This window comes from Mauremys mutica, chromosome 9 (genome assembly GCF_020497125.1).
Source record: "Mauremys mutica isolate MM-2020 ecotype Southern chromosome 9, ASM2049712v1, whole genome shotgun sequence".
NCBI lineage: Eukaryota > Metazoa > Chordata > Testudines > Geoemydidae > Mauremys > Mauremys mutica.
The window spans coordinates 305,611-319,886 of record NC_059080.1 but is presented as its reverse complement, the minus strand read 5'-3'; the positions used below and the strand labels follow the sequence as shown (position 1 = coordinate 319,886).

The 14,276-nt window shown below is 44.4% G+C and overlaps 1 protein-coding gene across 1 annotated transcript in view; it reads left to right on the top strand.

Annotated features, from left to right (window-relative positions):
• The window catches only part of TAF1 (TATA-box binding protein associated factor 1), a 113,405-nt gene that overhangs the window by 19,685 nt on the left and 79,444 nt on the right, over window positions 1-14,276 (top strand). The window contains exons 9-14 of the mRNA XM_045030454.1: window positions 5,874-5,990; window positions 6,560-6,727; window positions 7,747-7,874; window positions 7,956-8,063; window positions 8,851-9,024; window positions 9,133-9,306. Of these exons, the coding sequence (XP_044886389.1) occupies window positions 5,874-5,990; window positions 6,560-6,727; window positions 7,747-7,874; window positions 7,956-8,063; window positions 8,851-9,024; window positions 9,133-9,306 (869 nt within the window). The remainder of the gene's footprint in view (window positions 1-5,873; window positions 5,991-6,559; window positions 6,728-7,746; window positions 7,875-7,955; window positions 8,064-8,850; window positions 9,025-9,132; window positions 9,307-14,276) is intronic.

The following is a 14,276-nucleotide window of genomic DNA, read 5'->3' as shown; positions in this document are numbered from 1 at the left end:
CTGCTACCTTGTCTCCTGTCATCAGACTCCCTGAGGAGCCAGGGAAGCAGATTAGATAGCAGGGGGTAGTGAGGATGGGGGAGGGGCTCTGAGAGGGCAAGGAAAATTGAGCTGAGCTGTCAGAGAATAGGGAAAAACTATGGCTATGCAGGGGTAGTGCCTGGGGTCAGGAGCAGCTTTGCTACAGAAGGTGAAGAAAGCGATTAGGAGAGAGGCTGTTCTAGATTTGATTCTGACAAATGAGGAATTGGTTGAGAATTTGAAGGTGGAAAGCAGCTTGGGTGAAAGTGATCATGAAATTATAAGTTCATGATTCTAAGGAATGGTAGGAGGGAAGACAGCAGAATAAAGACAATGGATTTCAAGAAGGCAGTCTTCAGCAAATTGGTAAGTAAGATCCCGTGGGACACAAGTCTCAGGGAAAAAAGTTCAGGAGAGTTAGCAGTTTTTTAAAGAGACTTTATCAAATGCATAAGAGCAAACTATCCCAGTGTGTAGGGAAAATAGGAAGTATATTAACAGACCACCCTGGCTTAACTAGGAGAACTTCAACAACCTGAAACTCAAAAAAGAATCATAAAAAACTCAGAAACTAGGTCAAATAACAAAAGATGAATATAAAAAACAATACAAGAATATAGAAACAAAATTAGGCCAAGCTTTTCATAAAATGAGATTAAACTAGGTAGGGACATTAGGGGTAACAAGAAAACATTTTACAAATACATTAGAAGCAGGAGGGGGACTGTGGTGGGGTGGCTGCCCCACACAGGCAGGAGAGGAGTTAATGCAGTCTTGGAGAGGCTGTGCAGAACCCAGCCAATCAGGAAAGGGTTTATTGGGAGAACCAGTCAGGAGAAGGCTTGCTGGAGCAGACCAATATAAAGGGCTCCTCAGCAGAGCAAGGGTTAGTCTCTTCCTGGAGGGCAAGGGGAAAGGACTGTCTGCTGAGGAGCCCTGGAGATACTGCAGTGCTGGGCAGGTAGCAGAGCAAGAGGGGAGCTCTTGGCTGATCATGGCCAGACTGAGGCCCTGAAGCAAGGGCAGCAAAGGTGCTAGGGCTATGGGGGAAGTGGCCAAGGGAAAGTAGACAGCGGGAATAGGAGGAGGGACAGTAAGTGGCTGCCAGCTATAGGGTCCCTGGTCCAGGACCCAGAGTTGCGGGCGGGCCTGGGTTCCCCTTCCCCCCCCTTTGCCCCTACTTGCCAATGAGGAGAGTGGCCTGAAGCCAGGGGCTAGACTAGGGACTGCAGTTGGCCGCTGAGGCATGTGGAAGGACTGAGGACCGCCTCTCCCCCGAAAGGGGGGAGTGCGGGCTGGGGCACAGCTGACGGGCTGTGTCCTGAAGAGGACACTGCGGTCTGGGAGCGACGCGGGTGCAGATGGTGGAGGAAGTGGAAGTAACGGCAAGTGAGACACTGCTATTAAAAGGCTCTCTGGTGGTCCACGAGAGAGAATTCCCAGCACGACCGGAAGGAGGTGCTGCAACGGTGGGGCTGAACTGCTACAGGGACTAAGGACAGTAGGCCAATTACTCAATGAGGGGTGAAAGACAATAGCAGAAAACTCAGCAATGTCTGAAGTGTTACATGCCTTTTTTTGTTTCAGCGTTCACCAAAATGGTTAGCAGTGATCGGAGGACTAATATAGTGAACATCAGTGTAAATGGATTATGATTTGAAGTTAAAATAGGGAAAGAACAAATTAAGAATCTTAGGGCAGGTGTCTGCTTAAAACACTGCACCAGTGCAGCTGGACTGATGCAGTTATGCCACTGTAGCACTTTAATGAAGACGCTCTATGCCGACGGGAGAGAGCTTTCCCATCAGCATAGTTAATCCACCTCTGCAAGAGGCAGTAGCTAGGTCTTTGGGAGAAGCTCTGCTGCCGATACAGTGCTGTCTACACTGGTGCTTAGGTTGGTATAACTAAGTTGCTCAAGGGTATGGATTTACCTTTGAGCGACATAGTTATACCAAAATAATTTTGTAGTGTAAACCAGGGCTCAGATAAGTTAGATGTCTTCAGATCGGCAGGGCCTGATGAAATACATTTTAGGCTATGTCTACGCTACCTGGGGATTGATGCTCTGGCGATCGATGCACCAGGGTTTGATTTAGCAGGTCTAGTGAAGACCTGCTAAATCGATGGCAGAGCGCTCTCCAGTCGACTCCAATACTTATCTTACTCTTCTTGTTCCCAGTGAAGTCGATGGGAGAGCATCTCTCGTTGACGCAGCGCAGTGTAGACACTGCAGTAAATTGACCTAAGCTACGTTGACTTCAGTTACGTTATTCACATAGCTGGAGTAGCATAACTTAGGTCGATTTACTGCGGTAGTGTAGCCATAGCCTTAGAATACTTAAAGAACTGGCTGAGGAGATCTCTGAGCCATTAGCGATTATCTTTGAGAACTCATGGAGGATATGAGAGATCCCAGAGGACTGGAAAAGGGCTAATATACTACCTGTCTATAGAAAGAGGAATAAAGAGAACCCAGGGAATTATAGAACAGTCATCTTAACTTTGGTACCCAGAAAGATAATAGAGCAAATCAATTTATAAGCACCCGCAAGATAATAAGGTGATAAGTAATAGTTGCCATGGATTTGTCAAGAACAAATCACGTAAAACTAACCTAACAACCTTCTTTGACAGTGTAAGGAGTCATGTGGATGGGGGGAAGCAGTAGATGTGATATATCTTGACTTTAGTAAGCCTTTTGATACTGTCTCACATGACCTTCTCATAAGCAAACTAGAGAAATATAGCCTAGACAAACCTACTATAGGTGAGTGCACAACCGGTTGGAAAACTGTACTCAGAGAGTAGTTATTAGTGGTTCACAGTCAAACTGGAAGGGCATATCGAGTGGGGTCCTGCAGGGATCAGTCCTAAGTCCAGTTCTATTCGGTATCTTCATAAATGATATAGATAATGGCACAGAGAGTACACTTATAAAATTTGTGGGCAATACCAATCTAGGAGGGGCTGCAAACACTTTGCAGGACAGGATTAGCATTCAAAATTATCTTGACAAACTGAAGAAATGGTCTGAAATAAATAGGATGAAATTTAATAAGGACAAATGCAAAGTACTGCACTTAGGAAGGAACAATCAATTGCACAAATGGAAAATGACTAGGAAGGAGTTCTGCAGAAAAGGATCTGGGGGTTTTAGTGGATCACAAACTAAATGTGAGTCAACAGTGTAACACCATTCCAAAAGAGTGAAGGTCATTCTGATCTGTATTAGCAGGCATGTTGTAAGCAAAATACGGGAAGTTATTCTTCCACTCTGCTCAGCACTGATAATGCCACAGCTGGAGTACAGTGTGCAGTTCTGGGCAGCACACTTTGGGAAAGTTGTGGACAAACTGGAGAAAGTCCAGAGGAAAGCAACAAAAATTATTAAAGATCTAGAAAACATGAAGAAAGATTGGGCGGGGGGGCGGGGAACGGGTTTGTTTAGCCTGGAGAGGAGAAGCCTAAGGGGAGACATAGTCTTGAAGTATGTAAAAGGTTGTTACAAAGAGGAGAGTGATAAATTGTTCTCCTTAACCACTGAGGACTAGACAAGAAATAAAGGTTTTAAATTGCAGCAAGAGAGATTTAGGTTAGAGATTAGGAAAAACTTCCTAACTGTCAGGTCAGGTTAGAGAAACACCTGTCAGGGATGGTCTACATAATGTGTAGTTCTGCCTCAGTGCAGGGGACTGGACTAGATGACGTATTGATGTCCCTTCCAATCCTACATTTCTATGATTCTGTGGTGTATAGAGACTGCTCCTCACAGCGCTGATGGTGTGTTAACTGTCTGGATCACCACGCTGCAGCCCCTTGTACAGCTGAGGAGGGCTGAGTGACAATGCATAGGTGCTGGAACTAGGGGTGCTGGGTGTGCTTGAAGTGGTGTCCATCGTAGACAGGGTTTACAGTTTGGTTCAATGGCTTTTCAGTATCCCCACGACATAAATTGTTCCAGCATTGCTGTGGTCATGTGGAGGATTATGGGGGGACTGCAGGGGATAACAGGGTATTGTGGGGGAAGAAAGTTGTGTGGGATTCCTGGGAGGCCGGGGAACCCAGTATCACTGTTCTTGTTGTTTGGAGGGCTCCCTGTGACCAGGCAGCAGTGGTATTGCATTTGCAGTGACCAGTTGTCATCGGTGCTGCAGTGCTGTTGCCAGACGATGATCTGATCTGATAATCTTGCTCCTACCTCTTGCCAGGACCTCCCCACAGGAGGCTCACTGGAGAGAGAAGCTGCCTCAGCAGTGGTGCTTTTAGATCCTGCCATGGAGATTGTGACTTTGTATTTTCCATATACAAATAACTTATTGCAGACTTTGCCAGTGCCCTCATTCATACTAGACTCTACAGAATCTGTTTTAGGTGCTGCTTGGAGTTGAGTTGTAGAGGAATTTGTGTATAGTTGTTTGACTATAGGCTAGAAGTGCAAGGTCGCTAATTGTGGGGGTAGTGTCAGATTAGGGGGCAGGCTGAGGAGGAGATGGTTGAACACCTGCAGAAGAGGAATACTGTCTTGTAAAAAAGAAATCAGTCAAATAAGTGACTTCTACTATATTCTGGACAGTATCCTCTCTGCCCCATTCTGCTGTTGGCTCTAGCCTCCCCTCCAGGATTACTGAGATCTTGCATAGCAGAAATGTGGATTCAGTTTTCCTTTTTAAACTAAATAAGGAAAGTCAAAGATCCCTTATGTAGTAAAATTCACACTCCAGGGTGGGATTTCTGGCCTAAAATGCTGCCTCAGGTCCCACCATAAAAGATAAAGCCCTCAATTTTGCCCAGTGGAAAGAAGCTTCTCTGTCCCCACTATGCCCTCTGATAGGAATAAACCTTCTGTTCCCTTACTAGGTACATGGGAATTACTAGACTTCATCATAAGTGACTCATCTAGTCCAGCATTGTATCACTGACAACGGCTCTTAATAAACAGCTGTGGAATAATCTGCCCATATGAGATGTTTCTTAATCTTGGGCAATGAATGTTTGGTTTAGGCCTTGAAATATAAAGGTTTATATCCCTTGCAAATTTGTATTCTTTCTAAAGGAATTGCACATATTTTTATTGTTCAGTTCCATGTTGAATCCTTTGAATGATGTAAAGGTCTTTGTTTTAGTCTGGTGACAATGAGTTCCACAGATTTATTATGCATTGGGTAGAAAAACATTTTACTTTTCAGATTTAAATGTTTGTGTTTTATGCAAGAGGGCAAATAACAGCGCTCTACTTGTCTTCTCCACACCATTAATTCTTATACATCTTTATCATACCCTCTCTTGTCTGCTCATTAGGCAGTCCTAGTCTTTTCAATCTGTCCTCAAACACAACTCTCAGGTTTGTTATAATCTTTCTTGCCCATATCCGGACCCCTTCAATTTTTGCTCTCTCTCTTCAGATGGGGTAACCATAACTGAACATGTTATTGCAGGTCAGGACATATAATTTATTTATATAATGACATAATATGTTCAGTATCATTGTTTCTCTCAATGCAACCTAATATCTAGTTTTGTTTTTTTAACCTCTGTTGTGCACTGAGCAGGTGTCTCTTATTGTGCTGTTCACAGATCCTATCTGGTATTGGGAAGAATACTTTGGTGCTGCCCCACTGAAATATATCCTGCTGGGCTTGGGGGGAGAAATATAGCATTTCATTAGCATCAGCATTTCAGAGCCTCCTGCTAGCAGCAGCTATGTTGCTGGTATGTAACATTCTTTGGGGTCAAGATTTGTGAGGCAAGGATCCCTAGGCAGAGACTGGGAACTATTTTCCATCCGGGTTTGAGTTCGGGTTTAACAGTCATCAGAAAAACCCTAATGTTACTCTTGTTTTCCTCTCCAGGGCTGAATCGTAGTGGCTCTTTGCTCAATCCACCCATTCCACTAGTGCAGAAACCCAGTATAGCAGGGGTCCTGGGCATCGCGAAGGGCAAAGAGAAACAGCCTCCTGAGCAGCAAGGTAATGAGCAAGCATTAGTCTGTGAATAGCGGGCTATGTGGAGAGAAACTTCTGTATAAACTTGGGCTCAATACTAGGGGTAGGAGGGTCCTTCTATAATCCGTGACTTCCAGGTCAGCAGGATGTCCTGCTGACTTACATAACCTCTCAAAGGGCCTTTTCTGTCCCTCTTAGAGAGTCTCTCCTTATCCCCCATAAAGCAAAGTACCATGGGCTTTCATGAGTTATCAGAGCTCCTAAGAGGCTTGTGACCTCTCTGAGACTTTTTACTTTGCTTATCTGAAGGTCTTCCCCTTTAATGGCAAAATGTCATGGGGGCCATGTGTAGCTCTTCAGAGACCTTTTGTCCAACTGCAGTAGGGTATATGCTTATGCGAAGGCTCTGTTCCCGCTACAGTATAAGGTTCTGTGTGCATTTTTTTGCCTTTGGAGGCATGGACCCAAGAGCCCTGGGAAGGAGGGAAAGATTGAGTGGAACTGAAATGGGACAAAAGGGCTGAATTGAAAAGTTGCTATAGTAGCTTTGTGGAGTGTTAATCATCAAAGATCACATTCTGCTATCTTTGCAGCTGCCCTGGATGAAGATAAACCCTGGTTCTCCATTTTCCCAATCGATAATGAGGAGTTAGTTTATGGCCGTTGGGAAGACAATATCATCTGGGATGACCAGGCGATGGAAATGTTCTTGGATCCTCCAGTCCTGACACTCGATCCAAATGATGAAAACATCATCCTGGGTATGATCATGGCATTAGCCCTTTGTCTCTGTCTCTTCTTGGGGCTGATACTTCCAGACCAGCAGGGAAGAGCAGAGCAGGGAATGAGGGCACTTATTGGAAAACAGGGGGTACTTAGAAGGCAGGCGGTGCCTACAAGAGTACAAAAACGAGGCTTGAAGAGGAAAGATAAGTGCATCCTATTCTGGAGGGGTGAAAGTAGGAGTGTGGGATAACAGTTGTGTTTCAGGGATATTTTATGTAGATGGGAATCTCCAGTGGGTGGCTGTCCATTCTTTGCTATCCTGTGGCAGGAATTGACTGGTTGGGCCAACACTCCTACCTTTCTATTCTGAAAGCTATTTACAAATGATCCAACAAAACTAAGACAAAATCGATCACTCTTACAAGTTGGCACATGCATTTCCAACTTCATGTTCAGAGCACCAGTAGACAAGGAAAAGTGAACCAAACTGAATTATACAACAAAGAAATGAAACCATGTCCTAATGCCTTCCCTTCCAAATGACCGACATCCTAACCTTACTTGAAGACAACATATTGTGAGAGAACAAAGGGAGAAGAATTTTATGACAACCTTTTTCAGTGTCCCCAGCTTGAGGCTCCTGCTCACTCAGACTGAGAGCAGGCCTTCCAGACTACAGAAGCTCCATGCTAGAGTTGCGTTTTTTTCTGGGGTCTCAGTGTCTGTCTCCAATTTCGCTACATATTTGCTCCCTGAATCTTCTATAGAACAATATAACTTAAAAACAGCTCTTGAATTTTTACTAGAGATGCCCTGATAGAGCCTTTATTTGTGCTCTAGGGCATTGAATCCTCACTGTCAGGGAGTTGGGCTTGTGATGGCGAATGTGGAAGGCAGTGGAGTCATTCTGGTATTTTGGCAAGTGGTGACTTGGTAAGAGGTTTTGAATTGCTGTAGAGATCTTTTCTGAGTCAGAAAGAAGCTGTGCTGATGGTAGAGAATCTTCAGGAACAGCTCTTGGAGTACACTCTGCCTCTTCTGTGTTCATTACTAGAAATTCCTGATGAAAAGGAAGAGATGACTTTGAACTCTCCCTCCAAGGAGAACAAGAAAGAATCATCTCTAAAGAAGAGTCGGATCCTGTTGGGAAAAACAGGCGTCATCAAGGAAGAACCACAGCAGGTCACTGGGAGTCTCAGTGCTTTGGGGATAGGAGTGGGTTAGGAGGAGTGATTTTTGACACTTTTTTTTGTGTTAAATCAGAATATGTCTCAGCCGGAGGTGAAGGATCCCTGGAATCTCTCCAATGATGAGTTTTACTATCCCAAACAGCAGGGGCTTCGAGGAACCTTTGGAGGGAACATCATCCAGGTAGTGACAATGGGGCTGACTTTAGGGTGGAGGCAGATCTCCTTACCTTCATGCAGAAATCTCCTGCTGGGATTTAGTTGGATCTTGTCTGGCATCAAAATAGTTATCTTTCTGTGTGTGTAAGTTATCATGCTGCTGTTCCTCTCAGATCCTCATTATTCAGGTTATTTCCTTGTTTAAGACAAAATCCTGGGGCAGTATCCATGGGTTGTGTCAAACTGGTGTGTGCAATAGAATATCCCATCATTGTAGCTTGCCAGTCTTGTTCAGTGAATCACCTTCTCTTTGCACTGCTGTTACTGGATCTCTGTGGATGTTTGTGCTGTGAAAACTTGAGGCGGCGTTTCTGTTGCCAAGTTTATTTGACCAGGAGATTATCAAATATCAGTTAGACATTGGTAAATCTGAGTCAACACTCATGTAAACCAAGGCAATGAGATCTCTCTCTCTCCTCCCACCTCCCTCCCTTCCCTAGTTATAGATACAGGGATGCTTTCTCTTTCTTCAAGTAATAAAGATCCCTTTCCATATTTGGATGCTCTTTGAACTGTTAACTGGGGGAACATTGTCTTTTGTGCACAACAGAAAGTGAGCCATGTTGGACACGATCTCTGTGAGAGAACCTGTCTCTGGGGGCTCCAAACACCGTGGTCACTTTTGCTGCTAATGGAGTAAAGAAATTTCAAGGCCCTGCCATAAGATTGTGGGGTTATTTTCTGTGTGGTCATTGTAGACTCGGCTCTGTACTGATGTCTGTCCTCTGTGTCTGTTTCTCACTTGGTCCCAGCACTCTATCCCTGCAGTGGAACTTCGCCAGCCATTCTTCCCTACCCATATGGGTCCTATGAAGCTCCGACAATTTCATCGCCCTCCATTGAAGAAATATTCCTTTGGGACCTTGTCCCAGCCAGGACCCCATTCTGTGCAGCCACTGCTGAAACATATCAAGAAGAAAGCCAAGGTAAAGCAGTGTTTCTTTGTATATCTAGATCTGTCCAAAGTCTCCATTGCCATGGTACATCTGTTTGGCATGCTGTTTCCCTGATACTCTCTTCTTGCATTCACACAGATGAGAGAGCAGGAGCGGCAGGCTTCAGGAGGTGGTGAGATGTTCTTCATGCGCACACCACAGGACCTAACTGGTAAGGATGGTGACCTCATCCTTGCTGAGTATAGTGAGGAAAATGGCCCTTTAATGATGCAGGTTGGCATGGCAACAAAGATAAAGAACTACTACAAGCGGGTGAGTGTTGTAAAGAAATGTATAATAATGTTTAAACATTGTCATATATTTAATGTTATAAACAAATCTAAAAGGGAATTTTTCTGCTTTAACGTCTTCTTTGTATGGCTGATGTAACTGTAGAGCAACAACTATAATTTTACATTCAGATGATTAAGCCAGATAATTGCATCTGGAGTAGCAGAGTGTGTTGCTGTGATGCCTCCTTCGTATTTGTGAATCGGCATTGAGTTGATATGGCCTGTTCTGGGTGACCACAGTTGCACACTGGAGAGTCTTTAATTTTCCATTTGTGCAGCAAGTATCCGCATCTGTCATGGTTTGTGCGGATATGGGTTAGGGTTGCCCATGAGCTTTGTGGGAGATTGAAGCTATGGATCTTTTGCATTGAGTCTTTCATGAGGTGTTTATCGGTAACTTCTTGTCAACTCCATTCAGCTTCATGGTGAAAACTAACAAACAGAGCCCTGCGCAGATGCAAAATCTGTATCCACATCCATCCGCAATCTGCAGAAATGGTCCGCGGATATCTGCATCCGCTGATGTGGATATCTGCAGATATAAAGCGGATAGCCATGGATTTGCAGGGCCCTACTAATAAACCCTCGCTGTTAGCCCATGGTTTGTTAACCCCAGAAGAGTCTCATGAATGCCCGTTGCCGGACACATGGTATCAGACCTCTCCCCTTTGGACATTAACATGGTAATAAGAAAATAAAGAGCAAGCCTGTAAAATATTCATAAATGGCTCTATTTACTGAAAAAAGGACACTCACAAAGCAAGATTTGTCTTGGTAAACATGGACCTGGAGTCTTCCATACAGCCATCAGTAACGATTAAGTTTGCTCCTTTTGGCAACAGTGGCCAAAGTTCTGGGAATGTTTTATGAGCTGCCTGTAATTGTGGGTTTTTTTGATTCACAATGGGATATAATGTATTAGCTGAGCTGCTACTTGATTGATTGTATCATGGTTTTCTCTCGGGGGATTAAAAACATTCGCATGCTCCCCCCTACTATAATATTAAATGCTGGTGAGCAAATGGGAGATGGAAATGTTACTGGCCATGGTAGAGGTTAAGGCTCATTCTAAACCATCCCTGGGTGTAGAGTGAAATAATAATAATAATAATTTAAGAAAAAAAAAGACTCTGGAATGAAAATTGCTATCCAGCAGAGCCCACGTTAACACTGTTCAGGCACAGTGGAAGGATTTTGATTTGGTGGCCCTGCAGAAACACAGGTTACTACTATATAAAAACTTGTTCTAGGCAGGGAGCGCTCAGAATATAGGGGAACCTCACTGAAGGTAATACAATTCTCCTGGGAAAAAATTTGAGTGGATGTGATTGTGGGTTTTTCCTACACAGCTACAATCTGAATCTATATGTATGTGTCGTGATGTGCTTCTTGGGGGCATCAGGAAGTTAAAAACATTGTGGCCTAGATACTGTAGTAAGATGAGTCCCTGAAACATAAACTCTTGTGTCAGAGGCCTAGTCTGAGGCCTGAAGCCTGAACCAAAGTACTTCCAGGCATTGCTAAGCAAAAGCTGGGCTGTGAGCTAGAGGTAGGCCTCACTCACAGAAGTGGTGAGAATAGGAACTTGTGCCAAGATGACATCAGGACACTCCATAGACATAACAAGGAACAGGCAGGTGTATCTTAAAGACAGGACAGCATGATGGATAGATCTGTATGTCTGGAACAACATGATCAAAGGGGAGACAGCACCCTAATGAGCCAAGGGGCTGTACCTCAATACGTCAGGAGGGATGAGTAATCTGTCCTGTAACTGTATAAAAGTAGGTCCCGGAGTGCGCATCTTTGTCCAGCCTAGGGGGCAGTGGAGTGTCCTGCCACTGACTGAGCTGTGTCCATTGCCAGGGGGCACATATTCGTAGTATGTCCTGTAGAGTCTATAGGAAACTTACTGTGCTTCATTTGACAATAAACCTGGCTCAGGTTCCTTCGTACCTTACTAGAGTCTGTGGTCTTTGGGGGTTCTCTTGGGTTTGCTGTGTCAACTATCTGTGCAGAGCCGGGGCAGCACCCAGAGGGAACATGCATGCAGCTGACTGTTATCATCGAACAAGAGCAGAGCACCACACCGGTAGCTACTGACAACAGATGCAACAAATCGGGTGGTGGCCACAAATGAAACAAAATGTTAGATGTTGTGTTAAAAACTGCCTAGTGTGTGCTCAAATTGATCCAGGCCCTAAAAAACATAAGAGCAGATTAGAATGTCAACAAATAAAGGGATCTTCAGTCTAGTTACAAATTAATTACATTGGTCCCTTACCTAAAACTGCTTGAGGGAATAGATTTGCCTTGGTAATTGTTAATGATTTTTCTAAATGGGGGAAAGCTATTCCCATGAAATCTAACAGAGCAGCTGTGACTGCTAAGCTTCTGCTAGAACAAATCTTTACCAGATGGGAGCTTCCATGGGTAATAAACTCAAATCAAGGAACACATATTACTGATGAAATTATGCGTACCACAATGGCTTTACCAGGTATACAGGAAAAATAGCATGTTGCTTACCATCCTCAGTCTTCTAAATTAGTTGTTATAATAATCCCTAAAGCTAATGTTACAAAATACCTAAAAAGATAGAATAAAAGGAATGGGAATGTTCAGTTGTCACTAACTTTAATAGCCTTGTGAGCTACCACTCATAAAGTTATGGAGGTAACTCCCTGTAAAATTATAATGGGGGGATAAAATGACACTGCCAGAACACTTACTATGTGCTAGCCCAGACCTAGTACAGGCACTAATGAATCAATGGGTGTCACAGTTAAAAGGGCAACTAAAAAGTGTCCATTCATGGGTAGCCAGAAACTTATGGGTGGAACAGTAAAAAGCAGCTGAGCAATTCAATCACACAGTTAAAAAGAGAGAGAGAGAGAAAAAACAAGTCCTGAGGTGTACTGGGGTACACATGAATAAAAAAAGCCAAAGTGAAACATGGTTTCACATTAACCAGTTTAAAATGTTTAAAGGGAAAGCATAAAGCTGTTGTTAATATTTTACAGATTGGCTTTGTTGTTGGAATACTTTGTGTTTGTTGAACTATAAATTTGAACCTACAAATTAAACCATCCAAAACACATAATCCAAACCTCCTGCCCAACAAACTCTGGAAACTCATTCTGGACTACAACTACAATTGGGTGGTTGGACAAAGCCAACGATAACAGATATTTCAGTGCTTGCCACAGGTAAACTGGATATTAGAAAAATAGATGTAGATGAAAATCTTCATAGTAACCTTAATTACAACTACACTAAAAACACTGGTAAAATAAACTTAAAAGTACCATGTTATCAATGTAAAAAAGGGATGGCAAATTTATTTTCTATGGGAGCATTAGAAAGGGACATATTGAGGTCTACATTTTGTAAAATTAGGGTGTATAATTTTAGGGCTAGTGTATTAATTAAAATCAGACAGGCACAAACCCCTAAAAAAAAAAAACAAACCAAAGTCAGTCCAAATAAAAATGTATATCACCCCAAAAAATAAAAAATTAACTTACTAAAAACTAGCTTTAAAACATGTAAACCATCAGGAATGTGTATTGGAAAATCAGGAACGTTACAATCAATGGATAAATTATTTGAATCAAGAGAAATAAAAAGGCACTAGCAGCTCCCCCAGATTTTTTACGAATAAAATCAGAATAGTACAAAAACGATGCGTAATGTCATTTGAAAAAACACCAGTGGGTACTGTCTGGGTTTAATGGAACTTGGTCTACTGCATCTAAACAAGTAGTATGAAGGGCCACTCACACATAACGAATACGGTGGTATAACCATCAAAACAAAACAAAAATTCTTTGAGTGCTTGCTCATGTGTTTTCCACAGTAGGTGTGTGTGCTCGCCACGTGCACCAGTGCCAGAAAATTTTCCCTTAGCAGTACCCGTAGGGGGAGCGCTGCTGTGACCCCTGGAGTTGGCGCCTCTATAGCGTGCTATAAGGGGAGCCACGTCCCCCCGCCCCAGTTACTTCTTGCCTCCAGTGACCATGCATCGGAACTACCTGCTCCAGCTTTGCTGCAGCTCGTCCCAGAACTCGTTTAGTTGTTAGTAGCACCTGTGTTAGTAAGTTCAATAAAAGTTCCAGTTTAGTTAGTTAGTTACTGTTCGGGCCAGGGCATGCCCCGGGCCCCAGGGTTTAAATCGTGTGAGTTCAATGCCCAGAAGTGACCTGCACACCGACTGTCTCCACTGCCTGAGCGAATCTCACATCAGCAACCGCTGAAAGATCTGCAGGTCCTTTAAATCCAGGACGAAGAAAGAGAGAGACATTAGACTTTGGGCCCTTCTCGTGGAGTCGGCACTGGCTGCAACCCCGGTATGCCGAGCAGAATCGGCACCGGGCACTTCGTCTTCCGTGCGCGGTGATCTCCCGGCACCTTCCAGTGGCCGGCACAGCTCCCCGTCGAAGAATCAGAGAGAGGCTCCGTCTTCTCAGAAGTGTTGAGAGAAAACGGGAGGTGAGGCTAGACCCGCGGCAGGCAGCCCCCTTCCTCCCCAAGCTCTAGAGCTCCAACTCAGGTCGAGCGGAGCAGCCCGGTTGCGTCGACTCAGGCCTCTCCGGATGTCCAGATGCCTTCGATGCCGGAGGCCCTGCAGGAGGCCAAGGACATTATGACTCTGCACGTGCCTGGGGCACTGCCGGCTCCGGACCCCGCTCTAGAGGCAAGCCACTGCTGGGCTCTCGACAGTCAACGCCGACCTGACACAGATCCCGGTCAGGGGACCGCTCTTGCGCTCGCTCGCCGCTCAGTGTCCTGTCAGGGGACAGTTTCCGGCCTCCGCTTTCGTCACCCACCATATATTCGAGGGGCACAGATGCTTCCTCCATTTCCTAGTGGGACAGGACCACTACCAATTTACGGTCCTCCCATTTGTCCCGTCCACTGCACTCAGGGTGTTCACAAAGTGTATGGTGG